Source organism: Myxocyprinus asiaticus, chromosome 35, assembly GCF_019703515.2.
Source record: "Myxocyprinus asiaticus isolate MX2 ecotype Aquarium Trade chromosome 35, UBuf_Myxa_2, whole genome shotgun sequence".
NCBI lineage: Eukaryota > Metazoa > Chordata > Actinopteri > Cypriniformes > Catostomidae > Myxocyprinus > Myxocyprinus asiaticus.
Window position 1 is genome coordinate 41,226,762 of NC_059378.1, and position 25,434 is coordinate 41,252,195.

General features: G+C 37.4%; 1 protein-coding gene across 1 annotated transcript in view; it reads left to right on the top strand.

The window, feature by feature from the left end:
* Positions 1-25,434, top strand: part of LOC127426468 (nidogen-1-like) — a 43,824-nt gene that overhangs the window by 755 nt on the left and 17,635 nt on the right. Inside the window, exons 2-9 of the mRNA XM_051673305.1 lie at positions 11,163-11,465; positions 12,109-12,338; positions 12,883-13,229; positions 15,009-15,149; positions 15,417-15,668; positions 16,065-16,265; positions 18,002-18,235; positions 22,998-23,135. Of these exons, the coding sequence (XP_051529265.1) occupies positions 11,163-11,465; positions 12,109-12,338; positions 12,883-13,229; positions 15,009-15,149; positions 15,417-15,668; positions 16,065-16,265; positions 18,002-18,235; positions 22,998-23,135 (1,846 nt within the window). The remainder of the gene's footprint in view (positions 1-11,162; positions 11,466-12,108; positions 12,339-12,882; positions 13,230-15,008; positions 15,150-15,416; positions 15,669-16,064; positions 16,266-18,001; positions 18,236-22,997; positions 23,136-25,434) is intronic.

Sequence of the window (25,434 nt, forward strand, 5' to 3'; positions counted from 1 at the left end):
CAGACATTTCTCACTGCTTATCAGGATCTCATATCGACATTAATGACCTCACCACATCCTACTCTTTGTCTTTTTTTTTAAGGCTGTCTACAGTAAAACCCCCATATGGAAAGAAAACAGTGGAGAGAGACATAAATATTTACATTAGGTGTCTGTCTTGATGTAATTCCTCTGTAGATATAGTCATTATTTGGGGTTTGTTTAAGTTCTGGAGTGAGTTCAAGAGATTTACATGTTTTAAATGGATAAAATCAGTCATGTGTACATACTTTTTTCTCTAAACAATGATATTTTAACTTCATCAAGTTGCCTATTTGCTCACTATCCAATGTAATCCAAGACAGTCTTTTGTAAACCACATAATGCATTGAGTTTCCACCTTGAGGGCTGCACAATTCTCAAACATGAACCCCTGTGGTTCCAGCAGTTGTGTTCCACACTATCCATTCAACATGTTGATGAATTTTAATGATGTCATTGTTTGCCGAGCATCTAACGAGACTTCACCTACCACCACCGTAGGAGCCAATCTGAAGGCAATTACCATTCATAAGCAGTTATCTGAATCGTTTGTTGTTCTACCAGCTTAGAAGACTTGATAAGAATGGCTAAGAAGTTTGATGCAATTTTTATCTAAATGGAGTGCAGACCAGCTGTAACTAATTGATAAATTAACTAAAAATTAAATCTGTAGGTGCTGCTTTCTACAAAATTCCCAGTTTGTTATAACATGTTTCAGTTTGTACAGAAAACGTTCCTATCATTTTGCCTATATGTGAGGTTTTACTACAACATTTTGTAGTTTTCCTTGTCTTTAAAGGATTAGTTCACCCAAAATGAAAATTCAGTCATTGTTTACTCACCCCTGTGTTGTTATAACCCTATATGACTTTCTTTCTTTTTCTGAACACAAAGGGAGAAATTGTGTAGAAATGTTGTGCTCAGTGATGTCATACAATGGCAGTTTATGGTGACCACCTCTTCAAGCTTCAAAAGAACACAAAAGTATAATTCAGAAGTCTAATAAATTATTCATGAGACTCATGATTGTTATGAAAACATACGATAAGATTTGGTGAGAAACAAACTGAAATCTAATGTATTATTTACTGAAAATGTTCACTGACCGTTGATCTCCTGTGCGCGTTCATGATAGGACACAAGAGCAACAGTTCACGCAGACCCCCTCGCGACATTGGGACGTTCAAGTGAAAACTTATTTTGTTTATCTAAAAACAGGTCCTCCACAGTGATAGCGACAACAAAGAACGATGAAATTACGCACATACATACTGAAGGTGCACTGGAAACACACAGAAACAGTCAAAGACATCCTATGTTTACATACACCAACATTTAAAAATAGCACAGATGGGCGAAAGAATGCGTCCATGATGCATTTGTGCTCAAATAAACAAGTCAGCAGCTGAATGAGAGGATTGATTCTCCTTTTCAAAGTTGTAACTTGAGATCGCATCTTTTAAAAACAGCGAAATAGATGGTAGCAGTCAAAGAGTCTGTGTAGTTCATGTTTATATACAAAATAGTTAAAAATAGTTCAGATGGGTCCCCTTTGGTGTTACACAAGTCCTGCCAACTGGACTTGAACTGCATGCCAGTGGGCGGGGCCAAGGGTGCGATGACATGTTGTGGGATGTGTAAATACAAATGAGCAATGTGTTGTGATGTCATTAACACAGAGATTGCAAAACGAGACGTTTCAGCAGGGTAGCAACTAAAAATACTCTTTTTAGACTGGGGAGGAAGTTATGAGTTCTGAAATGTACAGTTTGTTTTTATAGTGCAATTACCTCTTATATGTCTAAATATCAAGGAAAGCGTGATTCTCCATTTCATGACCCCTTTACATTTTTACATATTCCCCTTCCCTTGTGTGTTCATTTGTTAAAGATTTTGGCTTATTTTATTTTGTTTTCAGCTACAAATAAAGGCCAAAAATATACTTCAGTTTTCAGCATGCCGGAACGTCTCGCTGTGACGTAAGTGTGATGCAAATTTAGTCATCAGCACAGTACGGCGTACTGTGCCGTCTGCAGCCTAGTTTTTCTAGACACGCATCGGCGCACGCTTCTGTCGCTACTAAAGAATATAACAAAAGCAATCGTAGTGCACATGTGTCGAATAAGTCCATAGGTGTTTGTGTTCAAAAGAGTTTACTTTGAAATATTGAGCCTTTGACCTGCAGAAAAATGAACCGTATTACTTTAAGCTCCATTTAACCCATTTTACCAAGTTTAAATCCATTCTCCAGAGTTCTGTATGTGAAGGTTCGGCCTATATATTTATGCTATATGTCTGGCCATATCTCTCCCCCTATCCGCTGACACAACCTCCCCTTGGAATGACATATTCCATACGGACACTTCCACTGATAGCGGACACACAATTGTAAAGATTGTCAAGAATGTTGACTTTATTCGGTTTCAGATAACAGCTTCCGTTGAGTAACAGAAGTTTTTAAATGCCTTCTTGAGGAAACAGAGATGCCATTGTATGTTTCCAGATGGATCTGCAATGTCTTTGTGGTAATTCTTGTTTCTTTCCTCTATGCATCGTTTAAGTTTTGCCTGAGGCTTCAGAGCGTCATCAATGCAGATCTGTGGTAACTTTGATTACTTCCCCTCTGTACAGACCAGCAGTTTATATAAGCACTAACTCCTTTCCTGCTTTTCCCCATTCATTTCTAAGAACTTTGATGTTCCTGATTGAACTTATCAAACAAAGATTGCTGTGTTACCTGGTTTTAACACAATAAAAATGTAGGAGAATGTCTTATTGCCATCGGAACTTAATGTCAGTTCAGGATAAGGTCTTCGGTCTGAAGCATAGCGTAGGATAGTGTTTTTTTTTTTACTCTGGACATCAAGTATTGACTCAACCCAGTTACAAAGTAACAAAGTCCCACATAACTACCCCCTTAAAAAAAGGGATATTTCACCCAAAAATGAAAGTTCTGTCATCATTTACTCACCATCATTTCATTGTTTTTCTTTCATGAAACACAAAAGTTAAGCAGAATGTTTCATACTATCATTGTATGGAAGCAGAATACATTGAAAGTGAATGGTGACTGAGGCTTCATTTGTGTTCCACAGAAAAAAGAAAGTCAAACAGGTTTGGAACAACATCGGAGTGAGTAAATTATTACAGGACTTTCATTTTTGGGTGAACCGTCAATTTTAAATCAAACATCGAAATGTATCATTTATTGATATTATGTATTATTAAAAGTGCTGTAAGCGATTTTTTCATGGAAAGGTATGCACAAAATGTTCCTACTCCCTTAACGATATTAATGAAAGTGTCGTGAGATATCTCACCGGTCTCTGTGACAGCTCTAGTCTCTGTAAACAACAAACAAAAATGTGTCCACAGACAATGACACTTTCTGCCTGTCAATCATTTTGCGCATTCTCATAGTATTGTAGTTGCAGACTATTATTGAGGCTTAATGCCATTTTTAAGCCATGTTGTTCATAATAGTTGTCAGTTGAGGGCGCTATTGTGCTGCTGCTGTTTTTAACATCCGTTTCTGCTCTCAATAAAGCTCATTTTTGTATCTTTGGAGTTCAAGATTTTGGAAAGAGGGGGCGTGGCTAATCCAACAGCTCAGTCTTTTGGAAGCAGAAGACTGAAATCACTTACAGCACCTTTAATTAAAGGAACAGTTTGCCCAAAAATGGTCACTCTTATAATTTACACGTATGACACATGTGACTTTTTTTCTGCAGAACATAAACAAAGATATTTTGAAGAATGTATGATGTGTGTTTGTCCATACATTGTAAAAATATTCAAGCTCCAAAATGGACAGAAAGGCAGCATAAAGGTAATCCATACTCAAATGGTTCAATCCATGTCTTCTGAAGCACTATGATCGGTTTGGGTGAGAAACAGACCAAAATATGAGTCCTTACTCACTATAAATATTGACATCCGCACTTTCTTTGGCGCGATCATTGTTACACTTCCTCGTGCTAGATGCATACGCTGAGCGTTGTACACAAACCAGATATAGTTTTGCCAGGTTCGCAGTTTTCTTGCCCAGTTGGGCTATTTTAAAAATTCTGACTTAAATTTTGATCTGTTCCTTGAATTGAAACCACCCGAGTCGTATGGAATACTTTTATATATGATGAGAGAATTTTTGGATAAACTCTCTCTTTAATATTTAATTAGTTGCATTTTACTTACATTTAGCTTTGTTACCCTGTCAGAACGTTTAAATTGTGAGCCACTGCTGTAGGGGATTCTGTGAATGATTGCATGCAGTGGTTTACCACATTATATAGGGTTTAATTTACTTTCCTTCTCCCACAATTCACTGCTCTCCCTTGCTGGGAATTCCATCCTAGGAATTCGACTGATGCATCAGGTCTCTCTTTGTTTCCTGTTCAATTCTTCTCTCATGTTGCTTGTTTCCCATACCCCTGCAGTCCAGGACGGTGTTGTGTTGCTTTAGTGAGTGTGTTTAGAGGTCCTCCAGGTGCCTTTGATATCTCCTGCCGTCCCCTGAGGTGATGCATGTGACCGGCCCTCCTCCACCCATAAGAAACAGCTGCAGAGGCTGGCGGGGGTTGAATTATTCAGGACTCAAATCTACAGTGGGACCATATCCTTTCTGGCTTCTCTAAAGGGATAGTATACACAAAAAATGAACATTTTGTCATCATTTAGTCACCTTTGTCGTTCCAAACCCATATGACTTGCTCTTTTCCATGGAACAGAAAAGGATGATGTTTAGAAAAATATTCACTTTGTTCTTCTCCATTCTTTTCCATTTCCAATGGAATAATCAAACACACTTACCTAAACCATCCTCTCTTGTAGCTTTTGGTAAGTCCAAATCAAATCAATTCACTTTCATACAAATGTACGTATATGTATCAAGTTATTATTGTGAATCAATTAGTTTAGACGATTCATGTATCCACTACATTGAAGTCACTTTGCTTCTTATTTTAAGCGAATTATTTTGGCCTGCTAATTCATTCCGTTTTCAGTCATCGGTCATTGTTTCCCAAAGTATGCAGTAATGGAGAGCATTTTCAAAACGCTCTGTTTTTGTGGAGGAAAATGCCATTCTAGTATGAATGAGAGGTGTAAACATAGTGACATTAATGTGTTTTCAGTTTCCTAACGTCATTGTTTTACAAAGTATGTAGTAGAGTTGGGGTACTCGAGTTTGGACTTGGACTCGAGTCCGAGTCATGAGTCCAGTTTTAATGGACTCGGATGATTTTTACGCAGACTTTACTCAGACTCGAGCCTTTGGGACTCAGGATTTTGGACTCGAGTCCAGCCGAGTCCATGGCATTTGTGATGCAATTAAAAAATAAATAAATAACAAAACAGAAATTAATGAACACATCTCTGTCTTCATGCAGCTGTATTAGCCCCTGAAGTCGTAGACATAGCCAGAGTTGTTTCACTGTGTTTAAACAAACACACACGTACACACGTGCACAGGCACAGTCATCAATCAACCAATACACTTGAATGTTACTACAGAGACTACTGTATAACATCGAATAGCGAGGTGGCTGGCACGACGAAAACATAAAGACGGGTATGTATCGAATTTAATAAAAACTAAACAAGGCAGTTTCTCATGAAACAGGACCTGACATCTGGTAAAATTGCATGTGGCATTTGTGTAGCCAAGATGGTGCTCGCATTGCGGTTACATTGCAGTTTCAAAATCAAGAACTTCATTGAGTCAAGTCACCCACATCATGTCTCTCACAGTTTACTAAAAACAGCATATCAAAATAAAAATATATAAAAATAGTATTAATATTGGATATTAAGTCTTTTTAGGTGTAATGTATCCACACATGTAGGCTTCTGTGGTCTCTTGTGGTCCACAGTGTTGTCAGCTTGAACTGGTCCATAATAACTTGATGAAGTAACTTTTTAAATAGTCGAAGGTGAAAAGCATTTTTGCTAAAGCAGACAGCAACTCTAAACAGATAAACAGCACCTATTTATTATTGATTGACTATTTTCAAAGCATTGACGATCTGCTTAAAATACATTCTTTTACAGCATTTGTCCAACATTCACATCATTCAACCATGCACAATAAAATATTAGGTATTTTGGGCAGTGAAATGTTTTGTTTATAATTTAATTATAGACTATAAAATAAATGTATTATTCGATGACAGAGTTTGTGTATGAAGCTTAACTTCATGTTACTAGATGAATTTAGCTGGTTATGATGTTTTTATTTTAAATGCTTATTTTTATTTTTTTTATAAACCAGCGGGTAACTTATGCACATCTTTATTTAGCCTACATATCTGACACTTTTGAAGGACAATTCTGTTAAATTTATGACTGAAAATTATGTTTTTGCAGTTAAAGAAGAGCTCAATGAAATTTTCTTTGGTTGGTATTTAAAGATTTCAGGCTGATTGCAGACCAACACAGCTGCCGCTCAAGCAAATATAAATTATTATTATTTTTTTTTTTATCTTCTGCGGCAGCTGCTGCGAGACGCAAATGGACGTATCAGGGATTTAGATACACGAGCAGCACGCAGAACTGCCCTGCATTGTGCGATTTCCCACAAATTAACTAGAAAATCATGTCCGTGACCACATGGCCCTAATATTATAAGTGGGCTTATCCAGTGTTTTTGGATGTAGCATTTGCAGTCAAATCGTGAGACGTAACATCTCAGCGAGTGCTAATTACTACTGTGTTGACTCATTTGTATTTACTGTATTTTCTCAAATCAGTTGGCAGATAGACAAAAAAGATTCAGAAAGAAATCTCAGTATAGACTATTATTTCTTTAGATAGGGATCATTTGAAATAAAACTAAATTAAATTGAACTGACAAATTTAAAATGAAGTAGAAATAAAAACGAAATTAAAATTTGAAACATAATAACTCTGGTTGTAATGACTAATGCAGCTTTCACTTTCTTTAGTCTATGTTTGAGTGGAGGGGCAAAGCAATAAATAATTGAAATGTGTAGAAGGACAGTTTTGTCTTCATACACCTAAAGCATATACTTTCATTCTGAAACCACTTTGAAGTCTGTTCAGCAGGATACTAATCATAAAATATATATATGAAAGGCAACAGAGGTGTTTTTATTGCATTTATATTGACAAACTGTTTTTCTTAGTTGTGAAGTTTAAAATAAGCTTAAAATATTGATATTGAGTTTACGGTTACAATTTTAATTCAGATTCATGAACAGATTCATTCGGACTCGACTCGGACTTGGCCTGTTATGGACTCGGTCTTGAGTCCGACTCGGCCACTTTTGGACTCAGACTCGATTGTTTAAAGACTCGAACTCGACTAAGGTGGACTCGAACCCAACACTAGTATGAAGCAATGTCCATTTTCGGTGGAGTTAAATGCCATTCTAGCAGAATTAATGAGTTTTCAGTTTCCTAACATCATCGTTTTACAAAGTATGTGGTAGTGGAGAGCATTTTTGAAACACGCAGTTTTTGGTGAAAGAAAATGCCGTTCTAATGTGGATGAGAGGTGTAAATGTAGCCAAATTAGCTAGTTGTTTGATTGAAGTTTAGCTACAGCTTCCCCAGCTGTCCTTGTGTGGTCTGCTTCACGCCTTCTGAAGCTTTGTGTGAGGAACAGACCTAAATTTATGTTGTTATTTGGTGATTAGCAATAGTAATAGTGATGCTAGCCTTTGAAAACACCACTAAATATTGGCTTGACTTTGGGGGGAAACTGTCACGTAATTTGAGACGGTCTTGTGTGGATTTGTTTGGCCTCTAGAAATAGGAGATGCCTTCCATCAACTCAAGCTTCACAAAACTACAAATGACCCAAGGTAAGTGTGTGACCTGTTCCTGCAGAGGTGGGCTAATCCTTTCAGACAAAATGTTTGTTTCAGCTGCCGCCTGTCTGTATGCGTTTTCCATCACGCTGTTCAGGTTCTGTTGGAGAATCTTAAGTCAATACCTGTTGTTTGCTCACCTTGAAGATGCATTATATGCTTTAATCACTCATGTGCTCTTCTATTCAGAACTTACTGGTCACCTTAAAGCAAAGTTATCATTCATTTCTCAGCTCTAGCTTGAAAGGGTTTTAGGAACATTATCTGTAACAATATAGCCCTAATCGCAACTGTTCTTACTGATAAGAGCAGGTCAAGGTAAATGATTTTGAGCGTTTCCAAATGAAGATTGTTTCAGCAAAGGCAGAAGATCGTTATCTTGAAGCTGCTGTGGTTCTCAGCTGTATACTCAGACTTTTGCACATCATGTTTGTGGTTAATGACAAGCAGACGTCAAACACTAATTATGGCTGTTTGCTAGAGTCTCTTTTGTTGTCACTTTGGTGTAAAGAACTTTACTCATTCTTTGTGGTTTGCTGTTAAACAGTGGCCCTGAGGAGCCAGTTGTGTAAGGTAAGTATCTAGATAGCATTTTAAAGCATCATAGTTGCTCTCATGATGCAAAGGCTGTTCCTAAAGTTACTGACATACCAGCACACAGAAAGCCGAAGTATATGTTGGCCTTTAGAATGTAGCTGCCTATGTAGACAGTTGAACCATTGCGTTTTTGTCTGCTAACATTGCTTGATTTCTATATTTCAGCCCATTGGATAAAGAAATGGAATAGTCTTCTAACAGTGATGTTGTGTCATGTTGTCTCTTTCGCAGAGAACTCCTGCTGTTTTACTTACAGCAATTGCTAGAAACTTGTTAAGAAAATGCTTTTACACACACAAACGTAGTTTAAATGGCACACACCTTTAAAAAGCTGATGGCACTGCACAGTAACATGCAAAATCGCCATTAGCAAAGAAAGATCAGAGAAAAGCGTGACTTTGGATTTATGAGGTGTCAGGTAAACATGTTTTGTCTGTTCCTGCAGGAAACCATCTAATCATGTGCGGTTTTTATAATTTACTGTACAGACAGTAATTAAAACGATATTTTAGCACAAGGTCATTAAAACAACTTATCTTAACCCCTTAAATTTAAAAGCTCACCATTCACACATACTGTGGACTAATTGCAAACAACTGGTTTCATTTGTTTTCAGAAATCCCCCCCAAATAAAAAAGAAAGACTCAATTATTCATAAATAATATTGTATGTGTTAATAATCTTATGATAAACTTCTGTTCACTCTACTTCACTATGAAAAGTCTTATTTTATTCCACTAGATGAAAGCAAGCACCATACAGAAGATTTTTTTCTCTGTCACATTCCATCACAATATACAGATCTGAAATGTAGGTGGCGCTCTAACACATTTTATTCCTCACAGATGTGCTCGTCCATTTCAGTTCATGCACCACCCTCATTATTTCATTGAATATCTCGGCCTCTGAGTGGACTAGAAGCTCAATGTAAGTGTCATTAGAAAGCTGAAATCCCCTTAGCGATGATATATAACATTTTATTGAAAACATATTTTTCTGATGATTTGTTTAGCATGATTTTCCTGATGAATGGCATAATATATTTTCCTGGACATCTAAGATATAAAATTAGATTATTAAGCCAAGCATGTTCACAGACAAGTAAAATAATAAAAAATAAAAAAAAAGGCTTTTTTTCTTTTTCTTACGGTAAAAGCAGATTTATTTAAATCAGCTTTTAGCTATTTGGGGCTTACAGCAGCAGTGATCGGCACATTAAACAGAAGTTTGTATTTGATGACTTCAAGAAATCATATTTCACTTTGTGATTCTTTTGAAAATCTTTCAAACTGTGGTATTAGTGCAATAAAATACACTGTACATTTGCATTCCTGAGAATGAGATCTTTCATTTGATATATGACTTGTCCATTTAGGTGCAATGTGAAGGACTTTTATTTTCATATAAATACAGTATTTCTACCCCATTCTACCTAATTTTCAATGCAAATGTTTTGAGGTCTTATTTTGTTAAAGTAACATAAATGCAGACGTGATGGTTATCTCTGAAAATTCAGATTCTAAGCTTTCAAATGATACCTCATATGCCTGACTTATTTATATGGAAACAACGTTTTAAGTGTAAACGTTTTCCACAATATAGCACCCCACTTTCGACCTGCCAGTGGTTCCAACAGAATTATAGATATAACTCATGCTATTGATTCTCGCTCTCTCTTTTAGGCCATTATAGGATATGTGTGTTGCTTTTAGAAGAATGAGGCATTTATTGGTATTTCTTAAACTTCGGGCACTTCAACCACTGTGGAAAACAACTTCAAGAAAGTAAAATCCCATTAAACATTTTTCCCACCACAGTGTCATTTCCAACACATCTCAAATTCTGTATTGTGTTTAATAGAATTCTGTGCTGGGAATGACGCTGATGAAATAAAAAAATAAAAAAAATTCTCCCCAATTTGGAATGTCCAATTCCCAATGCGCTCTAACTCCTCATGGTGGCGTAGTGACTCGCCTCGATCTGGGTAGCGGAGGACGAATCTCAGTTGCCTCCGCGCCTGAGACCATCAGTCCTCGCATCTTATCATGTGGCTTGTTGAGCACGTTACCACGGAGATGTAGCGCATGTGGAGGCTTCATGCTGTTCTCCACGGTGTCCATGCACAACTTACCACGCACCCCACCGAGAGCGAGAACCACGCATTATAGCGACCTCGAGGAGGTTACCCCATGTGACTCTTCCCTCCCTAGCAACCAGGCCAATTTGGTTGCTTAGGAGACCTGGCTGGAGTCACTCAGCACGCCCTGGATTCTAACTCATGACTCCAGGTGTGGTAGTCAGCGTCTTTACTTGCTGAGCTACCCAGGCCCCCCGAAATTAAATTTTTTATGTTTTCCAAATAAAAGGACCGACTCCTTTGTCTTGCTAAGATTAATTTTATAGCTAACTTTTTATGAATCCTAAAAACACACAAATCATTTTTTTTTTACTTTTTGCATAATTTGGCAAAATTACAGGTTGATTGGAAGAGACGCCCAATAAAAAGTTATTCACTGACAAAGTTATTCACCCTCTTCACTGACACTTTTGTCCACTTGGTTACCAAGTACACCATCTTTTGAAAAAACTTTATTAGGGCCAAAATTGTTTGGTGTGGTGGAAATTACATCACAACTGTGGGACACAATTTTGTATCGTGCATGCCTAGTGAGACCCACTCATTTCATAACATGGCATATTCTACACCCTTTGCAGGTCAGCACCAATGGCTTTATATCACTGGCCGAACCCACAACTGAATCAGAGTATCTGGGGAAAATGCCATCACGTTTTGGTATGATCGCAGCATTCCTGGGAGACCTGGACACTAGCGATGGGATCGGGAAAGTCTATTTCCGGCAGGACAGAAGCCCAGACGTGCTCCAAAGAATGGCCGATCACATTAGCCAGGCGTTTCCTTCTGACGATGGGATCGAACCCACCCATGCCCTCATCGTCACCTGGGAGAATGTGGCGGCTCAAGCTGAACCAGGAAGAGGAGATGAGTTTCGTGATACGGTACGTGTTTGAAGTATAGTGTTGCTTAACAAGTAACAATCAAGCAGTAGATGGAAATCAACTCTCTTAGTTCCAGTCTTCTCAGTTGTTTAAGCCACCAAGTAATCCATATATGCACAGAACACAAACCCTCTATAAACAAAACATTCAAACAAACAAAACATAACCATATGCTACAAACACTCATTGTTAACAAAGCAAAAATACCAATGACAATTAATTACGGATGAGCTTAGAACTATAAAGTTCCTCAAACAGGGTAAAAAAAAAAAAAAAAGGCCTAAACCACCATGAGGTAAGCTTCTCCATGAAGGTAGAGAATTAACTTCCTCCTGTTTCTCCTTCTTTGCTCCCTTAAATAGGTGAACTCATGTATTTCTTAAACAGAGCGCCCCCTAATGCTCAGGTGAGTAATGACAATGCTGCGCCGAGAAGACTACTGGTATATCAGTAACAGGAAAACTGTTACACGCTAAGTGTTCACGTCAAAACCTAAGTATACTTTGGCCGTTAAGATCAAAATACTGTACCCCCAATGTCTGCATCCTGGTAATGCCCATGTCTGTGAACATGTTGATGTTGATTTTTAATCTGATTTCTCCCTTCTAAAATGTAAACCTGTTCATTGCATAATCTCTTGCAGAGGAACACTTTTCAGCTTGTTGTGGCAAACATGGAATCAGCGACTTACGCCGTCCTGCTGTACCCTGAAGAGAGCATGCAGTTTGTTTCCACACTTACAGATGGTGAAGATCAGCCCGTTCATGTTGGGTTCAATGAGGGTTTAGTCTCTGGCTGGTTTAGCTGGTCAAATCAAGGCTCTTATTATCGTGTCACTGACGACACTGAGTCGTCAGTTAAAGCTTTGACACAGTAAGTGCTAATTTTCAACTTGTTTTTTTTTCTCTATTTTTTTTTCAGTTATTTGTGCACTGTGATTCTTCAGAACAATGGTTCTTAACAGGTTTTATATTGCACATCAATTGGCCACCCAAAGCGAAACAAAATGGTTTAGTAAACAAAATATTTCTTAAAGGAATATTCTGGGTTCAATACAAGTTAAGCTCAATTGACATCATTTGTGGCATAATGTTTAATCCTTTAAAATCAAACACTGAAATGTATTAAAATGACTTCGCCACATTTATTTACACCAAAACATCGTAGAGTTTGATTGGAGCAGTGGGTTTGATGTCAGTAACAAAATATATGGGAAGAGTTTTCTCCTCCCTTTTAACAGTTGTTTGGCCTATTTATTTTGCGGTTCTATTAATGATTCAGCATAGTTTTTCCCTGCTGTCCGCAACCCTATCATAACATCCACAAGTTGAGAACTGCTGTTTCTGAAGGTACTGTATGTCTTCATTCCCCCAATGGTCTTATTAAAGTGTTACACTTCATTCTTCAAAACTTTCAGGACTACCAACTCTGGGAGACATGGCGTTTGGGTGTATGAGATTGGTACATCACCGTTATTCACCTCCATCACGCCCGGCGACGTCACAGAAGTCACAGAGGTTCCCTCGGAAGAGGTCGTGACAGAGCTGCCTGTTTCTGAAACGTCGGCGACACTGAGATACTATGAAGTAGATTTTGAGACCTCCGAGCCGCCCACATATGACATTACCAAAACAGAACAGCCAGATTTAACCACACCCGATCAGTCTCCATATCGATATGTGCAGCCGCGTCGACCACAAACGCCTCAACAGCCTCAGAACCCTCAGGTGCTGATCATCGATGAAGATGACCTGAACGTTAACGGTGAGAGACACTTACACTGTATCGCAAGCCCTTTCTACATTTAATCAAGATATCAGCAATTCAATTTTCACTAGTTAAAATACTAACTCTTGGAATCAGTCATGGAATTTCTACTAGAGAAAATGTTAAGTGTTGATATCAGTAATTAGGTTTGCCCTAGCAAAAACGTTCTTTATTAAAATTCTTTATTTATTTATTTTATTATTATTATTATTATTTCTCCTCTTTTCTCCCCAATTTGGAATGCTCAATTCCCAATGCGCTCTAAGTCCTCATGGTGGCATAGTGACTCAATCCGGGTGGCGGAGTACGAATCTCAGTTACCTTCTGCGTCTGAGACCGTCAATCCGCGCATCTTATAACGTGGCTTGCTGAGCGCGTTACCGTGGAGACGTAGCGCGTGTGGAGGCTTCACGCTATTCTCCGCGGCATCCACACACAACTCACCACACACCCCACCGAGAATGAGAATTACATTATAGTGATCACGAGGAGGTTACCCCATGTGACTCTACCCTCCCTAGCAACCGGGCCAGTTGGTTGTTTAGGAAGCCTGACTGGAGTCACTCAGCATGCCCTGGATTCAAACTCAGGACTCCAGGTGTGGTAGTCAGCATCTTTACTTGCTGAGCTACCCAGAACCCTTAAAGTTCTTTATTAAAAAATGTAGTTTCTACCAATAAAAAACACAATTATTGATATCTGTAACTGCATTTTCACATTTCACGTCATTCACTCCTGTTCAAAAATCAATTCCAAATTCACATATCAGCTATGTACTTTTAAGTAGTACAAATTAAAAAATGCATATCAGTAATTAATTGTTACTAGTACAAATGCCTAGTCCTGATATCAACAATTGAGTAACAACTAGTAAAAACGCACATTTTTGAAAATTTTGAAATGTATTTCAACATGATAGATTTAGTATTTGAGATATAAAAAAAAATTAAGGGTAATTCTATGTGTCTGTCTCTCTGTCTGTCTCTGTATTGATCAATCTGTCCATCTGTATGTCTGTCTATCAATCTGTCTATCTGTATGTCTCTCTGTCTGTCTTTCTATATGTCTGTCTGTCGGTCTGTTTATTGATCGGTCTGTTTGCTATCGATCTGTCTGTCTGTCTGTCTATCTATCTCTGTCTGTGTATCTGTCTCTCTGTCTGTTTCTGTCTGTCTATATGTCTGTCTGTCTATTGATCGATTTGTCTCTCTATCTGTCTTTTTATATGTCTTTCTGTCTGTCTATTGATCGGTCTGTTTGCTATCAGTTTGTCCGTCTATCTATATGTCTGTCTGTCTGTCGATTGGTCTGTCTTTCGATCTGGTCTGTTTGCTATTGTCCATCTGTCTATCTACCTGTCTATCTGTCAATCTGTCTGTCTGTCTATTTGTCTGTCTGTCTATCTAAATGCATGTCTGTCTGTCTACCTGTCTGTCTGTCTTTCTGTCTATTGATCTGTCTGTCTATCTATCTGTCTGTTTGTCTATCTGTCTTTCTGTCTATTTTTCTGTCTGTCTACCTGTCTTTTTGTCTCTCTGTGTGTCTCTGTCTTTTTGTCTCTCTGTCTGTCTGTCTGTCTATCTATCTATCTATCTATCTCTATTTGTCAAGGCTTTTTAAAAACTTTCGGCATTTGTCAAGCCAGCATTTTAAAGTTTGCTTTGATAAACACTCCTTTTCTAATTATATTTGCATCATATTATTGTGTTGAAAATCTCTCAATTGTCACGTGTAAACACCTAAACCGTAAAGAAAATGTTTTCTTTTTTTAAATAGTTTTTGCGTATAATTATGAGACGTGTGCCAGCAACAAGCACAAGTGTTCTGCTTTCGCCGACTGCAGAGATTACACCAACGGCTACTGCTGTCATTGCAAGCCAGGATACTATGGCAATGGCAAGGATTGTGTTGCTGAAGGTAAGATTAAGAGTAAGAACATTCAAACTCTCAATTAATGAAGTCACAGCAACATTTTAACACAACTCAAAACATACCTCCTCAGGATGTGTTATCTATTGATTGTGTTTAAATACCATAAAATACTTTTGGAAGAACAAAGTATTAGCGTAGGAGCCTTGGTTGTAAATAATCTGCTTTTATTCATTCTTGCTAAGCAACAATAATTCTATAAATGTTTCACCATATTTGAGTTGAGAATTATACTCATATTTCTCTAATCGACAGGTAAACCTCAGAGAATGAACGGCAAAGTCAACGGTAGAGTCTATGTTGGTAACACTCCCTCTCCAGTGGAGTTCTCTAATAATGACCTTCATTCATATGTGGTGACCAATGACGGGCGAGCGTACATCGCTATCAGCAGTATTCCGGCCAGTATTGGACCGTCTCTGCAACCGCTGCCGTCTCTCGGAGAGGCCATTGGATGGGCATTTGCCCTGGAGCAGCCCAACTATCAGAACGGCTTTAGCATCATTGGTATGACCCGTTTTCTGCTTGTATGTCTTCTTTATAGATTTTTTGTTGTTGCTTGTTTACTCCATAAAGCCAACCCCTTTATTGATTATTAGCATGACATTTAAATTATTGTTGTAGATATTACTGTATTAAAAATACCAGAGGTATAATTCGTCTCATGTCTCAACAACTCCATATAAAGCTCTTAGCGTTCCTTTATCTTCGCACAAGGTTTTCCTTTGAGTTGCTGTTCCAACCCATGAGATCCAGCTGTCTCTTGTTCCTCAGAAATAAGTGAAAACACATGCTCAGGGTCGCACCCTACTCGGTGATCCCTTGATGTCTAAGGAGCTGGAATTCTCTGGAGCTCAGGAGGTTTCTGGGCTCAGTTCCCACTCATTCGTTCTGTGTCCACAGGTGGTGTGTTCACCCGCCAGGCCGAGGTCACCTTCCAGCCTGGCAATGAGAAGCTGACCATTAGGCAGGAGTTCAAAGGTATCGATGAACACGATCACCTGGTGATCAGCACGGAACTGGACGGAAGGATTCCTGAGGTTCCTCGTGGAGCCACGGTCCAAATCGATCCCTACAACGAGATTTATCAGTATTCCAGCAACTGTGAGTGTACAGTCTTGGAAATTTAACGGTGCTGGATAGCTCCATGACCTTTAAGTGCAGTCGGAAATATTGCATTTTTGCACATTAACCCCTTCAACTCTATGGACCCGCTGGAGGGTCCAAAGGGGGGCGCTATATCGCAATCAAAGTTTACGCTTAAAGGGTTAAAGTCCCCGTATACATACAGTAAGTCAGGCATATGAGGTATCATTTGAAACATAATATTTGCATTTATGTTACATAAAATAACAAAATAAGGCCAGAAAACATTCATGTCACAAATTAGCACCCCCTAGTGGTTATGTGGTAGAACTATTAATATGAATATAAAAGTCTTTCATATAGCACCTAAATGGACAAGTCATATATCAAATGAAAGCTCTCATTCTCATTAAAATAACTGTACAGGTTATTTTGTTGCCCTGATACCACAGTTCAAAAGATTTTCAAAAGAATCACAAAATTTCTGTAAGTCATCAAATACAAACGTCTCATTTATGCGCCGATCACTGCTGCTACAAGCCCCAAATGGATAAAAAAAAAAAAAAAACTGTATATCTGCTCTTAACTTAGGCAGATTTCTAAAAAAAATGTTTTGCCATTTTTTTACTTGTATGTGACCTTTCTTGGTGGAATACACAGACAACTGTATTTGGGTGGTTTTCTGAAAAATTAGACTAATTTTTGCAAAAAGTCCATGCTATGTGTGAATGGGGAGCTTTTAAATTTGAGTGTGTAAAATTGCAGGTGGCAGCCCAAAAATGCACCAGAGTTTAGGGGTTAATGACCAAACAAAGTCTTACCAGTGGAAACTGATTGGGCGTGACCCAAAAATTGGTCTTAATTTTTCTTATCTATTGGCACAAACGAGCTTCTGACAGTTTGTCCATTGTTGATTTTATTTTGTTTCTGAATTTTCTTTCTTAAAAGTAGCTAAACATGCTTACCAAGTGCACTTGAAGGCAGTTTAATTTCACTGTAGTGATGATGACATTTCAACAAAAAATTAGGCCAAATAGCTTTCTCTGTTTAACTTGTAAATTCAATGTAAAAACCCTTGAATCTTTAAGGTATGAAACATACTCTACGCAAGTACATGAACACAAACATTTCTATCCATATACATTAAGCTCGATTTTGTACACCATTGCATTTTGAAATGTGAAATTGACTGCAATTCACAATACAATGCAAGTACACGTTGCATTCTTAGCATTGCCACAAGGGACACTATAGTGGAAATTAGCGTGTTTTTATTTCAGTTCAACTACATGGTGCAGTAAAGAGCCATTCAGACTCTAGACGGAGCTAGATGGAGCGCAACGTGTAAAACAGAACACAGGTGTCTTGAGACACGTTTTTTTAAAAGTTGACACAGCATCTAAAAACATGGTGTTCCTGCTCGAGGTGCTGAGAAAACAGTGAGGCGTGGCACAACTGTCAAAGACATTCATCTAGCACATGTTTACATGTTGGGTGTGAAAGTCAACACGTTTATAGCTAGCTACCTGAATAGTAACACAATTGGTTTAATATCAAAGACATTTGAATGTAACTCTTTCACCCCCTTGAGTACTGAGATTTGTTACAAGCAGAGCAACGCATGAGCACGTCAACGAGATTGCGCAAGTGCAATACGTTGGCCAAGCGTTTGCGTTTTACCACACAACATCTGTGTAAAAAATTGCTAATGTCCAATCTATCTCTAGCTAACACTTCTTCTTTTGTCCTTTCAGTGATAACGTCATCGTCGCGGCGGGACTACACCATTAACATGCCTGATGGTAGCACCCACACGCGAAGCTACTTGTGGACGCAGAACATCAAATTCCAGAGCTGCCCACACGAGGAAGTCATGCGCTCTGTACCCCCCAGCCAACAGCTCAGCATCGACCAAATCTTCGTCATGTATGACTCCAACAACCAGCTGATCCGCTACGCCATGAGCAACAAAATCGGCTCCATTCACAGTGAGGAAACTCCTGTTGTCAAACTAGAATTATACAGCACTTTAAGGCCACTTTCACACTAGTCTATCATCATTAGAAAATTCAAGTAATATCAATATGTTTTCAACTGTAATGTATTCATATGGGCATGGCCTAATGCAATAATTGTAGTTCAACTTACCAATTTTGTCATGTTTATGTTGTTTGAAAACTCCTAAAGACAACATGAAATCAGAATTATGGGGTTTCTTTTAGCATTTTGTCCATGTTCGTTAGATGTGAGGTTATCTATATCGTCGCTGTCTGATGAAAGACACGTATCTCCAAAAATTCATTTTTCAAGAGAATGGAAAAACTCTTTTTCTCATAAACAATCTTAAAACATTTATCGAAAATAACATGATTAGTCACCTTTAGCACCATAAATAAATTCTATCATTACACATCTGTTAGTGAACTGTTCGATGTGTTAATTGGATTTTTGTTAGTGAACGTGGACTCATACACGGTTTTCTGATCATGGGTTCCAATGGCGCATGTTCAGTTACAGACTCGAGTCGAACTGTTCATGTTCCCAGAACTCAGTTGGTAGGTTATCGATCACTAGAGAATTTATTTTTGGATATAATCTGAGCTTTCACTTACTATTTTAGATCTAAATCAGTTTTATGACTAGGGTTTCTAGTCCGGTTGTTGATAGGACAGTTCGGTTTCGAGACGTGTTTTCGGGTCCAACGCATCAATTGCCTGTCAGAATTAGCTTTCACTCTCGGTTTGGTGAAGATGGAAATCTGGCAACCATATATGGCTGGTATAGTCTACTTTTTAAAGCCACCTGACATTGTGCGTGCATAAATGACTTTGGTTGGCAGGGAAATCACAGAGCCAGCGCGACGTAGGCAATCTCTTGACTACACTTCAAACTAAAAAAACAATTGTGTTATTTACACAAATCTATGCTTTTGGACTCCTTTTATAGTTGTTCATATTTTAACACTGTTTTCAAAGAACTAGAGGAGATACTTGATGTTATAGATGAGCAGACGCTATAGTTGTCGCTCTTCAAAGCATAAGGGCGGGACATACGTGGTTTTGATGGACACTTCTCAAGGCCAATGGAGATACTTGTTAAACAGAGAGCCTGATTAAACATCTTTTCATTGGTCATTTCGATGCACAATTCAAACAGTAAGAAGAGGTCATTCGGTGCATTCCATCTATGGTAAAAGGTCAAAATTGCCATAAGTGGAGATACGTGTTTTTCATCGGACAGCGACGATATGCTAGTGTACTTCTAAAAGTTGACTAAAGGAATTTTTAGTAGATGTATGCGTTTAATATGTATAGTCTTTCTTTTCCGTGAATAATGGACCAAAAATGCTGATGATTCATCTTGCATTCAGGGGCGTAGACAAGTTTTTGTCCAACCAAATCCACTCTAAAATTATAAATGCCACAGCCTCCCAACTTGTGAAATAAACTAAAGGCTATTGGCTATTTAAAAAAAAAATTGGGATGAGGCCTTTAAAGAGGTAGTTCACCCAAAAATGAAAATTCTTTTACTCACCCTCATGCCATCCCAAGTGTGTATGACTTTCTTTCTTCAGCAGAACACATTTGAAGAAAAACAGAAAAAATATCTCAGCTCAGTAGGTCCTTAAAATAGAAGTGGATGGTGATCCAACATTTGAAGCTCAAAAAGAACAGACAGTCAGCATAAATGCCATCTATATGATAAATATCAATATTTAAGTACTTTTTAACCATAAATCATTGCCTCCGGTCAACAGCAGTATACGCATTCATGAAAGGGCGGAGTTCACACAATCTGTCGTGTGACGAATTTGCGTCGGCATCTCATGTTTTTCTCTCGGTTGAGACATCCAGGATGAGCACACAAATGCACCATTTCAGTAAACAAACAGATACAAATACAGATCTAAACCAAAACCAACTAAGCTTCTGTAAACAGCGTTGCTCTTCCGGGTGTGTCGCACATGGATCTGTTCCCCGTGAACATGCCAACGCAATTATGTCACACGTGCGTACTGCTGCTGATCGCAAGCGATGATTTATAATAAAATAGTACTTAAATGTTGATGTTTTTTGCACCAAAAGCGATGCTGACTGTCTGTTCTCTTTGGAGCTTCAAATGTTGGATCACCATCCGCTTGCATTTTAAGGACCTACTGAGCTGAGATATTTCTCTATTTTTCTACAAATGTGTTCTGCTGAAGAAAGAAAGTCATACACACCTGGGATATCATGAGGGTGAGTAAATGATGAGAGAATTAAAATTTTTGGGTGAACTTCTTGCCCCAACTTCATGTTTCAATAGAAAATACATCAACACAAACTGTTATTGTCAAGCCATTTAATTGAGTCTCACAAAAAAGCTGATTTCATTCAGCTTCATTTAAGTTAATGATTTCTTTAATTTTCTTTTAGAACATGAAAATGGAAGTCTGAAATGACTGTAAACAGTATAATACATTTTTCCACATTTTTTAAAACATTTTTTGCAGCATGACCACAAAAAGCTTCTCATTACTGCAACACAAAACACCTAGCCAAGAATCAGAAAGGCTACTTTTATTTATTTTTTATTTATATTTAAAATGTATTTGAACTGTACATGTCAAGATTTAGTTGAGGTTCTAAAAATTAATCATTACTCACCAAATTTGTTTAAAAATAAACATTTTATCTCGTTACTGATAATTAAATCCATTGTCTTACAAATGAAGCTTCTGTTGCGGTAATGAGAATGCATAGTGTCGGAAACAGGTCTCTAAACTAAAATACAACATTTTTAATGAAAAAAAAGTGAGGTGACAAATATTAAGGTATCCTGATGCATCATGGCACAATAAGTCTTTATTTCACACAAAAAATTTTTTTTTTTTTGCAAAGGCAGCAAGTTGCAGTAGAGAGAAATGGCTTTTCTCTTTTCCAGATAATAAAATACATTTTTATTTACTATTGGATCTTGGGTACAACATTCATTACTAGGCACATTGTAGTAATGAGAATTTAACTAGAAATGTTTTTAAAAATCTAAAATAAACGTGAAATCCTTTTAGATCTTTATTTGCACAATGGAGCACATGTACATCTATTGTGTTTAACTTTTATAATAACATTTTATAATGATTTTTATATGGAAATCTTCATTGCCTCGGTTCAAGCTTAGTTCCATAACCCTTAAAGGGCTAGTTCACCCAAAAATGAAAATTCAATCATTGTTTACTCACCCCGTGTTGTTATAACTCTATATGACTATGGGAGAAATTGTGTAAAAATGTTGTACTCAGTGATGTCATACAATAGCAGTTTATGGTGACCACCTCTTCAAGCTTCAAAAGAACACAAAAGTATAATTCAGAAGTCTAATAAATTATTCCATGAGACTCATGATTGTTATGAAAGCATACGATAAGATTTGATGAGAAACAAACAGAAATCTAATGTACCTTATTTTTTTGAACGGAGTATTTGGAAATCAAACAGAAACATAGAGGAGGCTACAGGCAGCCACAGTCACACCATGTTCTAATCTGACAGCAAACGACACAAGGTATATTTTCTGTGGTAATCAAAGTTTTTTGTCCTAACCAGCAGTGACGAGCGACAGTACATTCTATAGATTGCTTGTTTTCTATTTTCGGCATTGCACGTATAACTCCATCCGCTGTGAACTGGCACCGGACCAACAAAAAAAAAGAAAGGCTGGACATAGAAATGCATCAATTCTTCGACTACAAACTCTTTAGACATGTTTGTAAGTTCTGCTCTCTGGTTTGTGTGCAGCTGTGTTGTGTTCTGTTGTTAATACCGCTGGAGGTCCTGTTGAAGCGAAACAAAACGAGTTTTCACTTGAACGCCCCACCTCACGAGCGGCAGCGTAACTACTGTTGCTCTCGTGTAAAGATCTCTAAAGCTCACGTACAGGCTGTCTCATGAACGCACACAGGTGATCAATGGTCAGTGAACATTTTCACTAAATAATACATTAGACTTCAGTTTGTTTCTCACCAAATCTTATCGCATGCAAGCACATGTGACTCCGCTGGAGTTCACAGTTAAAGAACATCTGTGTCGGGAGGTTTGGCCGGTCCGTGACTTCAAACAGACCTCCAACAAGCAGCAGTCTCTCATTGTGGATAAAGTCTGCTCGAAACACCAGGAGAGATAACCAACATGTTGATGTTCATTAAATAGTCACAGTTTCTCGTAAAGCAAAGTACGGTGGTGTACCATGTTACAGAGATGGGTTTAAATGGTAATACTGTGGTACTTTGATATATTGAATAACACCGTATTCATATACTATGATAATTATATGGTGCTTCAAGGAACTTGAAAGAATACTATGGTAATACCATGGTACTCTTTTGTAAATGTTGTTTTATGTACTGTAGAACTTAAGTCTTACTTTTATTAGTCCGAGGTTTACAGTATGTTCAAAATAAAGAGCTTAAAATAGATTAGTTTTTGAAGCATAAAGAAGAAAGCAGTAATTTTGTGCAGTCTTTGGTTGGTCAGTTTTGATGTAGCATAATTGAAGGTTAAGTTAAGGTTGAGTTTTCATGAAGAAATCACTTAGTTTATAAGTGTTTTATGACTGAAATGAAAGTGAGAGAGTTTAGTTTGGCTCTTCAACTTCTGTGAGCATACAGCAGCTTATCATGTATATAAATATATAGTTTAAATTAATTCCTACATTGAAAGCACATGCAGATTTGGCTGGTGCTGCACTGAAATGTCTTGCGTGTTATTTCAGGTGGAACCCCAGAACAAAATCCATGTTTTACTGGCAGACATGGATGCGACACCAACGCCATATGCCGTCCAGGTCAAGGAAAAGATTTCACTTGCGAATGTGCCACTGGTTTCACTGGTAATGGACGCATTTGCAAAGGTAATACAGAATTGTTCACAGATTTGTATTTTGATTCAACATTTGCTTTATTAATAATCAGTGTAAGCATATTGAGTAAAAACATCTGTTTCTCAAGAAGCTTTTGAAGATCATTTGAATGCTGTTGGATTAATCTTGTTGAAGACATTATATTATAATTCAATTTTGGACATCAAAGAACCTGCTGGTTCATAAACTGGAGTTTGATCCAATCCAAACACACTGCGAAAGAGAGATCAGCCCAGATGACATTGTCTGTGTATACAGTGTTCAACTGTAATTCTTGGGATGTGGTTTGTCATTGGTTTGGGGTTAAGAGTTTGGGTACTTGGGATTTAATGGAAAGAAAATATTGTTTTTACCTCCCAGACTTTCAGTGTGATTTTTTTTAATGCAATTCATCCGATCTCTTTGCTGAGATCTGGGTCTTGTCAAATGTCAAACTGCCACAGATAACACTGAACATGTGCACAGATAGCTGCTTTCTGCAAATATTAAATGTTTAATCTCAAAGATCCTCAAAACTTCAAAATTACTTGTTAAGACCTGAAATCAAAGTCAACATGAAGGCAATATTGTCTCTTTATTTCCTTAATGGGGAAAAATTGTCAAGAACATGTCCTGGTCATATTTCAGACCAAGATCACAAGAAAGAAAGAAGAAATTATGTTTAGCGTAAAGAAAATGAAGGTTATTTTAAGACCATTCATCAGTGCATGTTATTCTTAAATAAATAAATGTTGGTCTTTACAATCTTTTATCAAAAAGTTATAACTTTCTCCTCTTCTGAAGCAACTTTCCATATCGGCTGATGTCAGCAAGGGCATGGCGTATTGGTTAGCGTTAATCAACAGCCAAATAGTTAGCCCACTTTTCACATATCAATCAATTCTTCATGGATAAAAGTCCCATCTTAAATTCTTTTTTTGTTTTACCGTTTAAGCTCGAATGGGTCCACCGGCAGAAAAAAAATCATCAAAATATTAATAACTACAGTCTTGACCAACACAAAATAGATATCATTTTAAAGTTTAGAAGCTCTACATTACAATGCATGTAGACATTATGATCAAAACTGAACAAGTGCTTTGAAATTTGCAGACAAATCAGAAGTGTTCTGTTTTAATAGATTATCAAAAAATTTGCACTGCACATATTATTACAATTAGTAAAAACATCAAACTCATCAAATAGCCATGTGTCATATGTTGTTGGAAAGCTCTCAAAGAGTAAAATACAACCAGCCAATTTGTTTTACTCACAGACAAAAATATATTGAGTAATAGCTAATTATATGTCTTTGACAATTATGTTGGTGTTGCTTATATGCCGCATTTTTCACTTATAACGTAACAAAAAATAAACTGAAATATCACATACCATTACTTAGAGGAGGTGATTATCTTTCAAATGAGTCCACACACAAGGTAATCAGATGTATAGATCATTAGATAATCCACATGAAGCACAATGTTACATATGGCCACCAGGAGATGGCACCAAGGACATGACACAGACTCAATGATGACTAAAATGACACAGAATGAAACTCATTCTGTGAAATCTCATTACTAAAATCATGTCTGCATGCTATTCAAACCTTTAGTCATTGTTGTGTTTGCATGTGTAATTAGTTCTTATGTGCAATTATTATGTTTTATTTGTTTGAAGAGGCTTTTGGACACTATGATAAATTATTTTTGCAATGCTATAACTTTTGATTGCTTTGGTGTATCAACCCAAAATTTTATCAAATCAGAAAAATAAGAAAAAAGTACATTTTTGTCTAATTTTTTTTTTTCAGCAGTTTCTTAGGCTGAGTCTCAGAATGTATCATAATCTATATTATTAACAAATTTGAAAAGTTTTCTTTACAATGATAACAACATGTTTTTGTCTTTTTTAAGTTATAAGCCTTTAATTTTGGGTATGCCACTGAAACAGGAAATCTTTAAAAACACCTTGAGAGCCTATAGGGTTAAATATCTGACCAATGACATACTGGGCAGGTTTCGAAAAAAAAAAACTGTTTGAATACAATCCCTAGTGGCACAGCAATTACACGTTTCACCTTTTATTGTTTAACAATAGCTGTTCCATGTTGACTTTACATTGACTGTTAAAGGGATTCTCGATACACTGCGTGCCCAATTATTAGGCAAGTGAGTATTCCGATCTTATCATTATTTCCATGCACATTTTCCAACTCCAAACCATATAAACTTGAATGCTTACTGTATTCAATCATTTTCAGGTGGTATGTATTTGTGTAATGAGGGAGGGTGTGGTGAAAGTGACT